The sequence below is a fragment of the Apodemus sylvaticus genome, chromosome 16, assembly GCF_947179515.1.
Source record: "Apodemus sylvaticus chromosome 16, mApoSyl1.1, whole genome shotgun sequence".
Classification (NCBI taxonomy): domain Eukaryota; kingdom Metazoa; phylum Chordata; class Mammalia; order Rodentia; family Muridae; genus Apodemus; species Apodemus sylvaticus.
Window position 1 is genome coordinate 11,690,032 of NC_067487.1, and position 14,555 is coordinate 11,704,586.

The window sequence follows — 14,555 nt, forward strand, 5'->3', positions numbered from 1 at the left end:
AGGGATGTATGAGTGTATTTTGCTGGTTTTAATTTTGTTATTAAGATTTCTTTATTTTGGGCTGGAGAGATGGTTCAGCTGTTAAAAGCACTGACTGCTCTTACAGAGATCTTGAGTTCAACTCCCAGCAACCACATGGTGACTCACAACCATCTGTAATAGGATCTGATACCTTTTCCTGATGTGTCTGAAGACAAGTACAGCGTACTCACATATATTAAATAAATAAACAAATAAAATAATAATAAAGACTTCTTTATTTTTATTTTTGTGTAAGTGTGTACCTGCTTGTATAAATGTGTACTTCTGTGTGCCAGTGTGAACAGAGATGACCTAGAGCTAGAGCTGTGAGATGTCTGATGTGAGTGCTGGGCACCAAACCCTGCAAGGATAGCAGGTGCTATCAGCCTCTGATGCGACCGTGCCATCCCTTGCTGGTTTTTCTTTTTCTTTCTTAATTTTAAAATTACATATTTCTGTTTATTTTGTGTGTGTGTGTGTGTGTATCTATGTACATGGGTGTGTCACACACTGTATGTGGAGGTCAAAGGACAACTTTGAGGCATCTGTTCTGTTCTTTTACCTTTACCCGTGGTACCAGGAATAGACAGAGCCATCTGTCAGGTGTACACAGCAAGTACTTTGACCTGCCGAGCCATCTCAGCAGCTTCATATTGCTGTCTTAAAGTATCTTCATTTCTGTTTTGTGGTTAGCTTTGGTTTATACTTAGGTTTATTGATTTGTTTATATTTTCATTTAGGAGTTGCTTATTTCCCTTTGATATAATTTTGTTTTGTACTTGCAAAGATGATTTCTTTCTTTCTTTTTTTTTTTAATTAGACTTATTTATTTCATGTATGTGAATACACTGTAGCTGTCTTCAGACACACCAGAAGAGGGCATCAGATCCCATTACAGATGGTTGTGAGCCACCATGTGGTGGCTGGGAATTGAACTCAGGATCTCTGGAAGAGCAGTCAGTGCTCTTAAGTGCTGAGCCATCTCTCCAGCCCCTGCAAAGATGATTTCCATGCTTCTGAAATGAAATGGATGAGCAGTCTACAGTTACCTTCCTTTTTTTCCTATAGATTTAGTCTGAGTATAGGAGGCCCTTAATAATAATTTTACGGATATATTTGAAAAGGGTCATTATTATTATCATACACATATACACACACACACTACCTCCAAAGAGCCAAAAAATGTATCAAAACAATTACTAATGAGCAGTGGTCCTCACACTTTAAAAAAAAAAAAAGAAAGGAAAGGAAAGCAAGCAAGCACTCACAGGTACACACGAGTGCATGTGTGGAGGTCAGAGGGTAACTCTCAGGAGCTGCTTATTGAATCGGGCGGGGGCTGCTGTGCTGTGTGCTCCAGGCTAGGTAGTCTGAGCCTCCAGGCTCTTGTCCGCAGCACCCCTCTTGTTATACAGGTGCGGTGATCACAGATGCAGGCGACTGCATGAAGCCTTTTATGTGAGTCCTAGAGGTCACGCTGCAGTTGTCAGACTTAGACGAGGCATGCTCTTTTGCCTGCTCAGCTATCTTCCTAGTCCTGGCTCTCAAACTTTTGAGGATTTAACATACTCATACTCATACAGACCTGTAAGAGTTTTATTTGTTATACTAGAAAATAAAATGGAACCATTTTAATTTCACTGCTCATTTAATTTAAATAGCATATTCATTCATTATGTTATTATATTTACACACTATTTTTCATAAAACTATCTCGATGGGTGCTGTGGTGCACACCTTTAATCCCAGCATTTGGGAGGCAGAGACAGAGGCAGGCAAGTTTCTGACTTGGAGACCATCCTCATTTACAAAGTGAGTTCCAGAACAGCCAGGCTACTAAGAGAAACCCTGACTTGAAAAACTAAAACAACAATGACAAACTCTAAACAAACAAGCAAACTGTATCTTCTAAATTCCCCAATTTGGTTAAAAGAGTGGTTTTTTGTTTGTTTGTTTTTGTTTTTAGGCAGAGTTCTTCTATTTCCCCTGACTGACTTGGAACTTGCTGTGTAGATAAGGTGGTTGTCCTTGAGTGCAGAGATCTACCAGCCTCTGCTTCCCAGGTGCTGGGAGTAAAGGAGTGTGCTACCAAGCCTGGTTTATATTTACAATTGTTTTTAATGCCCAGTAAATAGAACAACAGCTCTTTTTTTTTAAAAATCTGTGGCAGCATCCAATATATTGTATCATGTGCTCTCTACAGATGCTACTGTAAACTGGGTGTGGTGATATATTGGAGCATTTGGAGACTGTCACAGGAGAGCACTGTGTTCAAGGTTAGCCTGGGCTACATAATGGGATCCTATCTTAAAAGAAGAGAAAAAGAAAGAAGGAAAGAAAGAACAGAGAGACTTCTGTAAACTGGCTCATCAGAGAGTGAAGAAAGACTACTTGGGACTGTTAGAAGGTAGTTCTAACATTTCAGTTTCTGAATAAGGAAGGGACTCTGCAAACTCTAAGGATCCAGGTCTCTGCTACACATTAGTGTTAAACAGCTTTGGGGGTTGAGTTTAAGTTGGTTGTCTATATGTGACACTGTGTTGGTTTCTGAGATGGACGGAGACCTTCTGAAAAAAATCAGTGTCCTCTGCAGGTGTGTATTGGGCCCCCTAAGAAGATTTCCCTACCTCAGTCCTTGTCCACAGGCTTCTTTCCACACAGACGAACACCCTGCGGTTTGCCATTGCCCTGGTCCCAGCACTGCCTTCTCCTCTCACACAGAGCTGAACTGCCTTGGACCAGTCAGCTCTGCCCATGTGTTTCTCATCCACTCTTGTCCTTGTGTTTTGCTGACTACAGTGTACTAGTAAGTTCCATATTTTGCTCTTTCCCAATGCATACTTGGTAGCTGACCAGATACTATGTCCCTCCCTACAGGGTGGGTAATGTGACAACACCATTTGTGTGAGCCTGGCTGTGTTACTGCTGTCTTTCTTTGCATCATGTTCCAATGGAACATTCTCAAAGGATGGCTGTTGATGCAGGATCCCTTATCTGGGGCTGATCCATCTGTATTAACGTCATCCTGTTGACTTTGTTGACAGTAGTCAGTCTAGTGGTGACTTTGGGCAGCATTTATCTCCTGCCTGGATAACTGGTAATTTATCCAGGACACTCGTTTGCATCCATGGTGCTAGTGGCTCTGGTACTTATAGATAACAACAGGTCAGCTGCAAGTACCATTGCCTTTGCCACCTTGATGTACTGGTTGCACTGCTTTCTGCGGGCGGCAGTGTCTAATCTGGAATCCAGGTGATGGGGATCTTCGTTCATCCCACAGAGGGGGCATGCTAAACTATAGTCAGAGGAGGGCAGGGGTATGCATATCACTAACTCCAAGCAGGAAAAGGCAGTGAATGGAACCTCACTGCACTCTACCAGAGAGACTGAGTTCTGACATAGCTTTTTTGTGGGCAGGGGAATGTGCTTTTCCATATAGGTAAAGAGACTTATGTGGTTGCTTGGTAACCAGGAAAAGTAGTGTAATAACCAGTTAGGTTTTCCTGACTATTTGGTGTTCCTCAGCTTAGATAAGTGGCATTCTGTCACTCAAGAATGAGCAACCAGAAAGTCTGTAGTGTCTGGGACAGTGCAGCATAGTCCTCAGCTTGTGGGCTTTTAATCCAGAGGACACCACAGACCCTCTCTCAGTTCACTAGTGAAGCAGGAATCATCAGGGTTGCCTTTATTCTCCACGGAGTGAGGAATGAGGAATTTCCCGTAAGAGAGCCAATCATAAACAAACATTGTGTCTTTGTCCCTTTTGCACATTGACAGTTGCCCTGGGTGGGATTGTCACTTGGCCGTGAGAGAAAACAGTAATAGTAATAGTCAGATTTCAGAATATAGCACCGCAGAGGAGCTTTTAGGAGAAATGCGCAAGGGAACACAAAAAATCTCTTGAGGTCCTTCCATGCGGCTTGCTGGCCATAGCAGATGGGAGAGTAGGGGATGTGAGTGCCTAGAGCCCTTTGATGCTGGCGCAGGGAGTGCGTGCGTTCCAGAGTTGCTGACTCCAGCCCTGGGCTGCTATAGCTTCTGCTTAAAGAGTGTTCCATTCCTCATTCTCTGGTAGGAGTCTGCTTGGTTCTGAGGTGCTGTCCCAAATCCTAAGGGTGTGTGTGTGTGTGTGTGTGTGTGTGCGCGCGCGCGCACACACACACACACACACACACACACACACACACACACACGCCTGTTTGGAAAGGGAATCTACCGTGGGTTCCTCTGCTGTTTCCATATAAAGTCCTCAGACAGATTTTAAAAAATATTATTTTTAAAATTATATTTCTTTTTTATGTGTATGGGTATTTTGCTTGTGTGTACCATGCCTGTGGGGGCCAGAAGAGGACATCCCGTCCCCTTAAACTGGAGTTACAGACATTTGTGAGCTACCAAGTGAGTGCTAGGAATCAAATCCAAGTCCTCTGGAATAGCAGCCAGTGCCCTTAACTACTGAGGCATCTCTCTAGGTCCCTGAACATTGTTAGAAATAATCTTATTTTAAAAATAATTTTTAGGTTGGCATACAAAACAGTGAGCTTCATTGTGGCATTTTCATGTATGTCATTATACTTTGTTCTCATTTTTCCTTCCCTCAGATGTTTTGTGTTGCCTAAACCCTTTGAACTGAATTTAGACTTTTTAAAAGTTATACTTTTGGGACACTATTATTTGTGGGTAGGTGACATGATTCTACTTATTTGATTGTTTGTTACAGGTAAATGCAAATGTAGATAAATGTGGGTTTTTTTTTTTAAAGTCTTCAATTTTATTTACAGACCTTTCTAAGGAACAACTCGTTTTAATCCATTTTGAAGGAACTTAGATTCAGGTGCACCCTTAACTATAAGTTTTCTCACAGTTTTCAGCCCTCCATCTTATTGTTTAATGTGATAGATTTTACCTTTAGCACAAAATCTTCTTGTTTTGTTGGTCTTTTTGTATAAAAGTCATACCCAAAGGTAATCCCTTTTTTTTCTCCTTTGTTATCAGATATATGTAGAGTGTGTCGGTCAGAAGGAACACCTGAGAAACCTCTTTATCATCCTTGTGTATGTACTGGCAGTATTAAGTTTATTCATCAAGAATGGTAAGTCATTTGGAAAATTGAATTAAATTCAATTTTGCCATTTCTGTAATAAGAATGATCATTTCAGTGAACTTGCCCCATTTCACTATTTTTAAAACTTTTGTTATAAAAGTTTAAAGTTTGAAAAGAAATTATCCATAGTTTAATGCCTGGCATGTTATTTTGGTATATTGTGGATATGCTAATGATAGTCTTGTTTATATCTAGCTTGGAGAACTTGTTTTGTTCATGGGAATAATTGTGCTTTTCTGGTTTCAAGTGGCATAATAGTTATTATAATATTAATTAAATGCTCCATGACAAGAACTGTCTTTGATGCTTTACATGTCTATTTTTCTTAATGTATTTACTTACATATTGTGTGTGTGCGTGTGCGTGTGCGTGTGCGTGTGTGTGTGTGTGTGTGTGTGTGTGTGTGCTCTATTTGCATGTATGCCTGAGGGGTAGATGAGGAAATCTAACAGAAGAGGGCATCAAATCCCATTACAGAGGCTGTGAGCCACCATGTGGGTGCTAGGAATTGAACTCAGGACCTTTGGAAGAGCAGCCAGTGCTCTTAACCACTGAGCCATCTCTCCAGCCCCCGCTTTATACATCTTAACTCACTCATTCTCTGCAAGACAAGTCTGCAGCATTATTATGTGGATGAAGAAGCAGAGCATAGGCCTTAGAAGGAATGACTTGTCTAAGACGTGTGCTTGCCAGGGGCAGAACGGGAATCAGACCTGCTCACTACCTGAGAGCACTCTGAGGCCAGGGTCAAAACTGATCCTGACCCCTGGGTTATTTAGTAGTATTCAGTATTCATGTAGCTTGGAAGAGATTAGAATTTAGGTTAATTAAATCTTTTTATTAGTACAGTACATACTGGTTTTATATTTAGCTGATTTTAAGTTTTAAACTCTTAGGATATATAAAAAGTTAAAATATTCCATGTTTGAAATGTTGAAAACTATAAAAGTTTGGTAATACCAAAAATTTAATAACATGGGTTTTCGGTGAAACTCTGATGTTGCTTTGTTTTAAACACTGTATTTATTAATGTATTTGTAATTACAGCTTAGTTCAATGGTTGAAACATAGTCGGAAAGAATACTGTGAATTATGCAAGCACAGATTTGCTTTCACACCAAGTAAGTTTGTTTGAAATTTTCACTACATGTTTCTTTTTGTTATTTCTGGCAATAAAAGGTGTTTAAAGAGTTTGAAAGCAATAATTTTCAACATCATTGTCTTTGATAGTAATAGAAAAACATGTTCATTTAGAAAGGTATTTTAAGAATTATCATGCTTTTAGGCTGTTTTGTTTCCTTTGTTGTTTTGCTTGGTCATAGACAAGCTTACACAAGTGCAGAGCTGTCTAGTGAGTGCTTGTGAAAACCTGTCACTTAGTTGCATTGGTTTTCAACTCATACCTATCTCATTTTGTGTGTACTCTCATTTTCTATATTCTGTATTCTTTTCTTAGTTTATCTTTTAAAAAGAAATCCTGCCAGTTTTAATTTTATCTATTCATTTTCACTAAAACATTCCTTCCTCTTATGAATCATTATCTTTCTGTAAAAACAATGATGCCTTGGTTTCATCAGAATCTAGAGCATTCAGTTTGATCTCTCTTCTGAGTTAAAACTGTGATATTAAAATAGTAGTAGGAAAGAACAAGTTTTAGAGTATGTGTTTTTTTTTCTTTTTGAAGCCAATTTTTAAAAATATATGTGCATGTGTGTTTGGGCGTGCATGTACATTTGTGTGTAGGGTGAGTATGTTGCACATTTGTATATGTGCCAGAGATGGACATGGGGTGTTCATTTTTGAGCCCTGTGTAACAGCCTTGGCTGTCCTGGACTCACTCTGTAGAACAGGTCGGGCTCAAACTCAGAGATCCACCTGCGTCTGCCTCCTGAGTGCTGGGATGTCCTTGATTTTATTGCCTTCTAACAGATATGGAATCTCATTTGAACTTACAACTCCTTACCTCTACAAGTCTGGCTAGCGAGATTGCCCTGAGATCTGCTGTTCCCTCTGCCCGCAACCTTTCAAGCACTGGAATTCCAGGCAGGCCATGGCTTCCATGCCTGCCCAGCATTGCATGGATGTTGGAGATCCTAATGCTGATCTTTAAGCGTGTATGCTGACTTCCGCAGCCCAGGAAACAAACTTTTGAGTCCATGTTTTGTAAGGCTAGAAGAAATATCTTTCATTTGTCTAAAACTTTAATTATAATACTTGTGCCTATTGATTCTATTATTACTATTATATCAAATAAACAGGACTGTACTGGCAAATTATTAAAAAACTGAAGCACAGTTTTTCATTCTGGGATCCTGGGTACATTACACCTGGTCTTTTGTATTTTACTTTTTTAAAAAAGACTCTTGTGCTGCTCAGTATGAATATTGTAACTTACCATTAGTTTTACTTGATATCTGACAAGCATGGATGATAAAAGTTACTGCATTTTGTTTATTCATTGCCAGCAAAAATGTTATTTGTATTTTTTTCACAGTCTTAAATTTTCTCTGGTGCATAAGCATCTTACTATTTGTGAAAATTTGTAGCACACGTTAATACCTGTGGTCATTTACCTTGAGGCCAATAAAAGCTCACTCCGTATGCTTACTTTTCTCCTGACACTCATGCAATGCTTCCTGTAGACCTTTGTCAGAAGCTCTGCTGTCCTTCACACCAAGTGTCCTGTGGGCTGGGTGATCTGCAGGGAGGACAGACTTGCCCTTTTATTGCTTCTGTCTTGTTTGTAGCTGAATAGTTTTGTGGGCCCACTCTTAAAGGTTTATTCTTGTTTTTTTTTTTTAATTAATATTTTTTGGCTGCTAAAGATTAAACCTAGTATTATCTGGACTAACAAGTACTCTGCATCTGAGATAACACCCAGCACAGTCTTTTTGTTTAGTCTAGTTTTAGTTATTTTTCTCCTCCCCTGGCCCTGTTTTATAATTTTAGATCATCAATTTTATATGACAATTCCTTGTTTTGGCCTCTTTGGAGAAAGGTGTTTGAAAGACAATGTGTATTATCTGAAGTAGAGCTTTTTTAATAAAATAGTTCTTACTGGAACAATTCTTACAAAGATTTTTTTTTTTAAAGTGGGAATATTCTTGAACCACATCTAAGTTACATTTTGCAAAGATGTTTGAATTGATTTGAAAATGAAAGTGTAAGATGTTAGAATTGAAAGGGTTAGCTCAGTGACATCAGTGAGCTGTTTGTTCCAGTGAAATTGCTGTCATAGGCTGTTGGGATGCTGTGTCTACCACTCGTGTTTAGTAAGGCCTCTGGAAACATGCCTGCAGAGTTCCTTTTGCACTTGTGTCCATTACTGGATCCTTTAGAGCTGGAGAAGCCAGGTCATCAAATGGCTGACCTGTTACATATGTGTAAACTAACACTATTTGAGATTCAAGGCTGTGAGCTGAGGAAGTAGAAGGTTTTCCTCTTGATGCCTTTTCTCTGCTCAGTGGATTGTCTTTGTCTATTTCCATATTTTAGTTGTGGTTTGGATAAATAAACAACTCATATAAATGTAGTATTATTGAAATGATTTGAAATTCAGTAGAGTATAGGAAAACTACTGAAGCATAGTATCTCAGCGTTGTATTTATGAATTAAGTCACTTAAAAATTCTCATGAGATCCTGAGTAATCATTCCTTTTATAGTTTATTCTCCAGATATGCCTTCACGGCTACCAATCCAAGACATATTTGCTGGACTGGTTACAAGTATTGGCACTGCAATCCGATACTGGTTTCATTACACACTTGTGGCCTTTGCATGGCTGGGAGTTGTGCCTCTTACAGCATGTGAGTATTCATGCCTCTTCCAGAATTATTTAAACACTTTATAACTGTTTAATGTTTTAATTGTTGCCTACTACTGTGAATGATGTTTATTTATAATACCATGTATTAGGAAAGAAAACATCTTCAGTAATTTTTTTCTGGAGGAAGGAAGGGTGTTTTTCTTGGACATGAATCAGTGTTGATAGAGACCATGCACAAAGTGGCAGTGAATATAGTACAAGTAGTAAGCCTTTGCTGACTAACTTAATAGTAAGTGAGACTCAGACGAGCTTCCTCTATTTGGCTTTTACAATTATTGGGGGTGGACCTCTAATCCCACCAGTAATTGGCTATAGCCATTTTTATTTAACTAGTAGTTTTAAGGAGCAAGGTTTTGAACAACAAAAGCTGGTAGATGTGAGCCATCCCTTGGAAGCCTCTCCTTTGGGTATAGAGTCTAACATTGCAGTGCATAGCAGCAGACAGAGCTCAAGCGATTCTGCCACGCTTGCCTTTGCCCTCCAGGGCTGTAAGCTGGTCTTTGTTTGCGATGTTTGAAACTGTTTTTTCCCCCCACCCCAAAGTTTTTTTAAAGGAATTATTTCTATATGTGTGTGTTCCTGTGACTTTGTGTGTGTGTGTGTGTGTGTGTGTGTGTGTGTGTGTTAGAACAACTTTGAAATGTTTGTCTCGCTGAGGTTGCTGGGATTGTCTATCTTATGCTGGTCTCTGAAGGCGTGATAAGATTATGCACTGTGCTGAAGAAGCTTCCTAGTTCAAAGATGTGTGTTTCCCAAGCTGAAACCTTTTATTTTTATGAATAGTTACTGAATTTTGTAGTTCTAGTTTAAAGAACAGTCTTCATCTCATGATCTATATGATTAATTTAGCATTTCCCCCAATATTTAAACTCATGCAATAAAAACAAGTATAAGGGGCTGGAGAGATGACTCAGCGGTTAAGAGCATCAACTGCTCTTCCAGAGGTCCTGAGTTCAATTCCCAGCAACCACATTGTGGCTCACAACCATTTGTAATGGGATCTGTGCCCTCTTCTGGTGTGTCTGAAGACAGCTACAGTGAGCTCATATACATAAAATAAATCTTTTAAAAAAAACTAAACAAACTAGTGTAAGATACCTAAGGCGAGGATGTAGCTCTGTAGAGCTCCTGGGTGATGCCCTAGTTTCAATCCTGTGTCTGCAAAGACAGCCAGCACTGTCACGGAGAACTTACTGTTTGCTCACTGTTTAACATTCTCTTAGAGTAGTAGTTTGAGGCCAGTGAGATGGCTCAGCAGGTAAACACGCTTGTCACATAGGCCTCTGAGTGTCACCCTGGCACCTACAGTAGGAGGAGTCTTCTGACCTCTGCACTCCAACCGTGGTATGTGGGTGTGAGCAACCCTCCCCCCACCCACAAGCAAATATAAAACAACAAAAACTAAACCAATGAGACCCCTGCCTACAAAACTAAGAATGCTTATTTTGTTGGTGCCCACATTGTTCCCTTTACCTCAGCTGTGAATATGTGATGCTAGTTGTGACTATGCCCTTGTTTGTAGGCCGCATCTACAAGTGCTTGTTTACTGGCTCCGTGAGCTCACTTCTGACACTGCCACTAGACATGCTGTCAACGTGAGTATTAGCTTTGGGGGGCAGTTGGGGCACGGTAAAAGGATGTCTTCTCTCACGTATTTATTGTTTGTTTGTTTTGTGTTGTTTTATTTTGAGATAGGGTTTCTCTGTGATATCATATCCCTGACTATTCTGGGGAACTTGCTCTGCAGACTAGCCTGGCCTTGAACTCACAGAGGTCTGCTTGGCCCTGCCTTCCAAGGGCTGGGATCAGATTCTGCGCCACCATGCCTGGCTCACGTATTTAATCATATTACCTGAAGATTCCTCTAAGAAGATCAGTTCATTTTCTTTCCTAACTACAGTTTTGTTGCTATAGTAGAAATTGATATATGTAAGTGGGGTTTCTTCTAAGTAGGAGAATTTAAGGAGCCTTTTGGAAGGACATGTAAAACTAAAATATTTTATGCAGTTTGAGTTGTATGCTACTGGATTTGTGTGTTGAGCATAATTTTAAAATGTTAGTAAGATTATTGGTAAACCACATTAAAAATTTGTTCACTGTAGCTTTTCTTTTCACATTGTGAGCATTTTACTGGCCCTGTGTTGACATGTCCTCTGACTGGTTGTGGGCTACCTCCTTCATTAGACTACTCGGAGAAGAATGCTAAGTGGGGGTCATCAAACAGAATTATGAACACTCTTAGCCTGCACTGAGCATTATATAATCTATAGGAGCCAATGTGTCACTGAAAATTCTGCATATGTACCACATCTAGCAGCATGTTGTATGTGAATGAGTTAGGTCATCTCCAGGCAAACCATCTTTCTTTCTTGCTGCAAAACAAAGTTCGGGGACATAATGGTGTCAGACAGTTGCCATTTTATTTGTTCATAATTCTGGAGGTCAGCCATTGAGCTTGGGCTTAGTTGAGCTGTTCATCTGCCACACATGTCTTTTCCTGGACTTTGATTGTCTGAGAAGGACCTGTCTGAGGTGCCTTAGCTCTCCATATGGCCTTTCATCTTCTAGAAGGCTAACGGGGGTTTCTCTACAAGTGGACTTGGGGCAACACAGTGATCTGGGCGAGTGGGAGCTCACAGGGTCTTTCCTAGGCTCTGGCACTTGGGCATCCCCTTAACTCAAGACTAGGCAAACGTGATGCCAATTCAGTTTGAAGGCCTTGGAGAAAGGGACTTTGAGGTTTGGTTCTACTTAAAATCTACAAGAAGCAGTTAGTTGTCTGGCAAGGAAGATAGAGAAGGACTACTTCAGTCCCAACTCATGATTTTGATGGTGTAGAGGAGCCTTTAATTAAGCAATGGTTAGGAACCCTCCTTTGATTTTGTAGGCACTGCAGATAGGATGTCCTTAGGGCAATGGCAGTAAAAGTGTGGGCTGGTAGGCCGAGGCCTCTCAAATTGACCTTTTCTTTAATGGACACAAAAGAAATCAATTTTTATCAAAATTTTTGAGTTATTCTCAAATTTTTCTGGAGTCGGGACATTGACAGTAAAGGATGGGTTTCTTTGGAAAGAAGGAGCAAAAGCTTCCAAGTGCTACAGCCTCATGCTTCCCTGGGAGGCTCCTGAGGAGCCCTCTCTGCCTCTGTGGAGTTGACCTGGGAGGCTCCTGAGAAGCCCCTCTCTGCCTCTGTGAAGTCGACTTGGTATTGTTGAGGCAACATTAAAGCTAGATTTGCTGTGTGAAGAGTTTCTGGGCCATATATTTCTCTCTCTGATCCACAGTGTGCTAAATGTCTTTCAGCTTTTTTTCTTTATGTTGCTATTAGACCAGGCACTAGGGAGTTTCCTACCTTTCTTTCTCATTGATGAGTGTGCTCGTAGATGTACTTCTGTGTTGGTTAAGCTTTAAAGGTATGGTAACAGGATCAAGAACATTTGCTCACCTAAATTTAGTAAATTTTATAAATGCAATGCTTGGTTTTGTTAGATTTTCTTTTCTTTTTCTTATTTTCTTTTTGCTTCTAGCCCTATTTCTTGGCCATGCTAAAAGAATAGGCTGGATAGTATTAACTGTATACTGTACATATCAGCTGTATAATCTGAGGTATTTTATATCTACTCAGTATAAGCACTAATATAAATATAAATGTATGTATTATGTAGCTTACAAGTTAGAGTTTCAACATCATTATAAGTTATCCTCTTGAAGCAACTGCATTTTACTGAAAAATTAAGATTTATTTTTCCTTTGCTTTTTCAAATGTTCTTTGGAGTTAATTGTGTCTAATTGTTATCATTATTATTATTATTATTTTAAAATAGGGAAAATTTGTTGGCGGATTGCTTGCAGGGCTGTTTTGTGGTGACGTGCACACTTTGTGCATTCATCAGCCTGGTGTGGTTGCGAGAGCAGATAGTCCATGGGGGAGCACCAATTTGGCTGGAGCATGCTGCTCCAGCCTTCAATGCTGCTGGACACCACCAGAATGAGGTGAGCCCCTCACTTGACGTGACTCTTACATGGGCAGCACACGGAAGTCCTTTCTACCTTCTGCACTCCAAGCCCCTGACCTTCCTGTGCCTTACGATGTGCTCATTTATAGGAGAGGACAGTGGAAATGAGAAACACTTTTGTGACTGTCTCTTAATATTCTTGCTAGACTGGGAACAGTGTTAGAGGGAGTATTAAAACAATCTTCCATTTTCTTTGCCTGAGTCAGCCGCTTAACTTGGGCCTGGAAGGTAAGAAACAACTTCATAGATATATTTACCTGAGTGGTGGCTATGCCTGTAATCCAGAACAGATCCAGGGCCACATAGAGAGACCCTTTTTCAAGGCACGTGAATAAGCGTGCACGCACGCACACACACACACAAGAAACAACTTCCTAGGTAGATTTCTGACATGCTCCACAGCATTTAGGAGTGCTCTCTACCTATCCTAGCTTTTTTCTTCATGTATAATGCCTTTTCTCTTTTTTTCTTTTCTTTTCTTTTCTTTTCTTTTCTTTTCTTTTCTTTTCTTTTCTTTTCTTTTCTTTTCTTTTCTTTTCTTTTGTTTTCTTTTCTGCTGTGTAGGAAGAACCTTTTCAAAAGTAGAAAATTTGGGCCACTCACAGTAACACACTTGCAGCCTAAGCTAGATAACCACAGTTTGAATTCCCTGGAAGTCAGTGGACAGAGAAAAGTTATCCTGTCATTTCCACACATGCAGCGTGTTTGGATCTATGTATGAGGGCATGTGCACACAAAACACACTAAAGAAAGGAATTGTGTACAGTTTTCTTATAAGTGATAACAACATGTTTAGATACAACAGTACTTGCCAGACTGCTACCAGATACTATATCAAGTGATTTTTAGTATCTCGCCTGCAGTGAAATTAGGGCCAACAAGGTTGTACATTAACTAATCAGTGAAGTGAAAAGTTCATATTTCATACACTCTCTTCAGAAAAACAGTTGGTCACAAACTATTCAATGATAATCTTTGTTCCTATGATCTGTTTTTTTTTCTTTTTAAAAATATTTAGATTGGGCCAGGCGGTGGTGGCACACGTCTGTAATCCCAGCACTCTGGGAGGCAGAGGCAGGCGAATTTCTGATTTCAAGGCCAGCCTGGTCTACAGAGTGAGTTCCAGGACAGCCAGGGCTATACAGAGAAACCCTGTCTCAAAAAAACCAAATCCAAAAAAATAAAATAAAATAAAATTTAGATTGTAACAGAAAAGGATTTCAGACCTAATGAAATCAGAGTGTACCTTTTCCTTTGAAAAGCATATGTATGGATTCAATACTACAATCACTGGCACACACTAGTTCTGGGCATGGAATGCAAGGCCTTGTGCCTGCTGGACAAGCACTCTGCCTCTGAGCCACACTCCTGGCCTTCTGTTAGTTTTTAGACTGGGTCTCAATCTCACATTCCTCCTCCCTCTGCCCCAAGAGTAGTAAGGCCGCACTACCATGCCTGTGCGGGTCCTGCTGTTAGTTTAAGATCAGCACTGTGGTTATTGCACCTCATATTTTGAAGCATTTCATGTAGTTTTGTTTTAGAATTCTCATTAAATCAGAGTGAATTGTGTTTGAACTTAACAGTTAA

General features: G+C 40.0%; 1 protein-coding gene across 2 annotated transcripts in view; it reads left to right on the top strand.

The window, feature by feature from the left end:
* Positions 1-14,555, top strand: part of Marchf6 (membrane associated ring-CH-type finger 6) — a 69,018-nt gene that overhangs the window by 18,398 nt on the left and 36,065 nt on the right. For both annotated transcript variants that reach the window (XM_052159460.1, XM_052159461.1), the window contains exons 2-6: positions 5,017-5,113; positions 6,173-6,246; positions 8,789-8,932; positions 10,475-10,547; positions 12,777-12,945. In XM_052159460.1, coding sequence (XP_052015420.1) covers positions 5,017-5,113; positions 6,173-6,246; positions 8,789-8,932; positions 10,475-10,547; positions 12,777-12,945 — 557 coding nt within the window. The remainder of the gene's footprint in view (positions 1-5,016; positions 5,114-6,172; positions 6,247-8,788; positions 8,933-10,474; positions 10,548-12,776; positions 12,946-14,555) is intronic.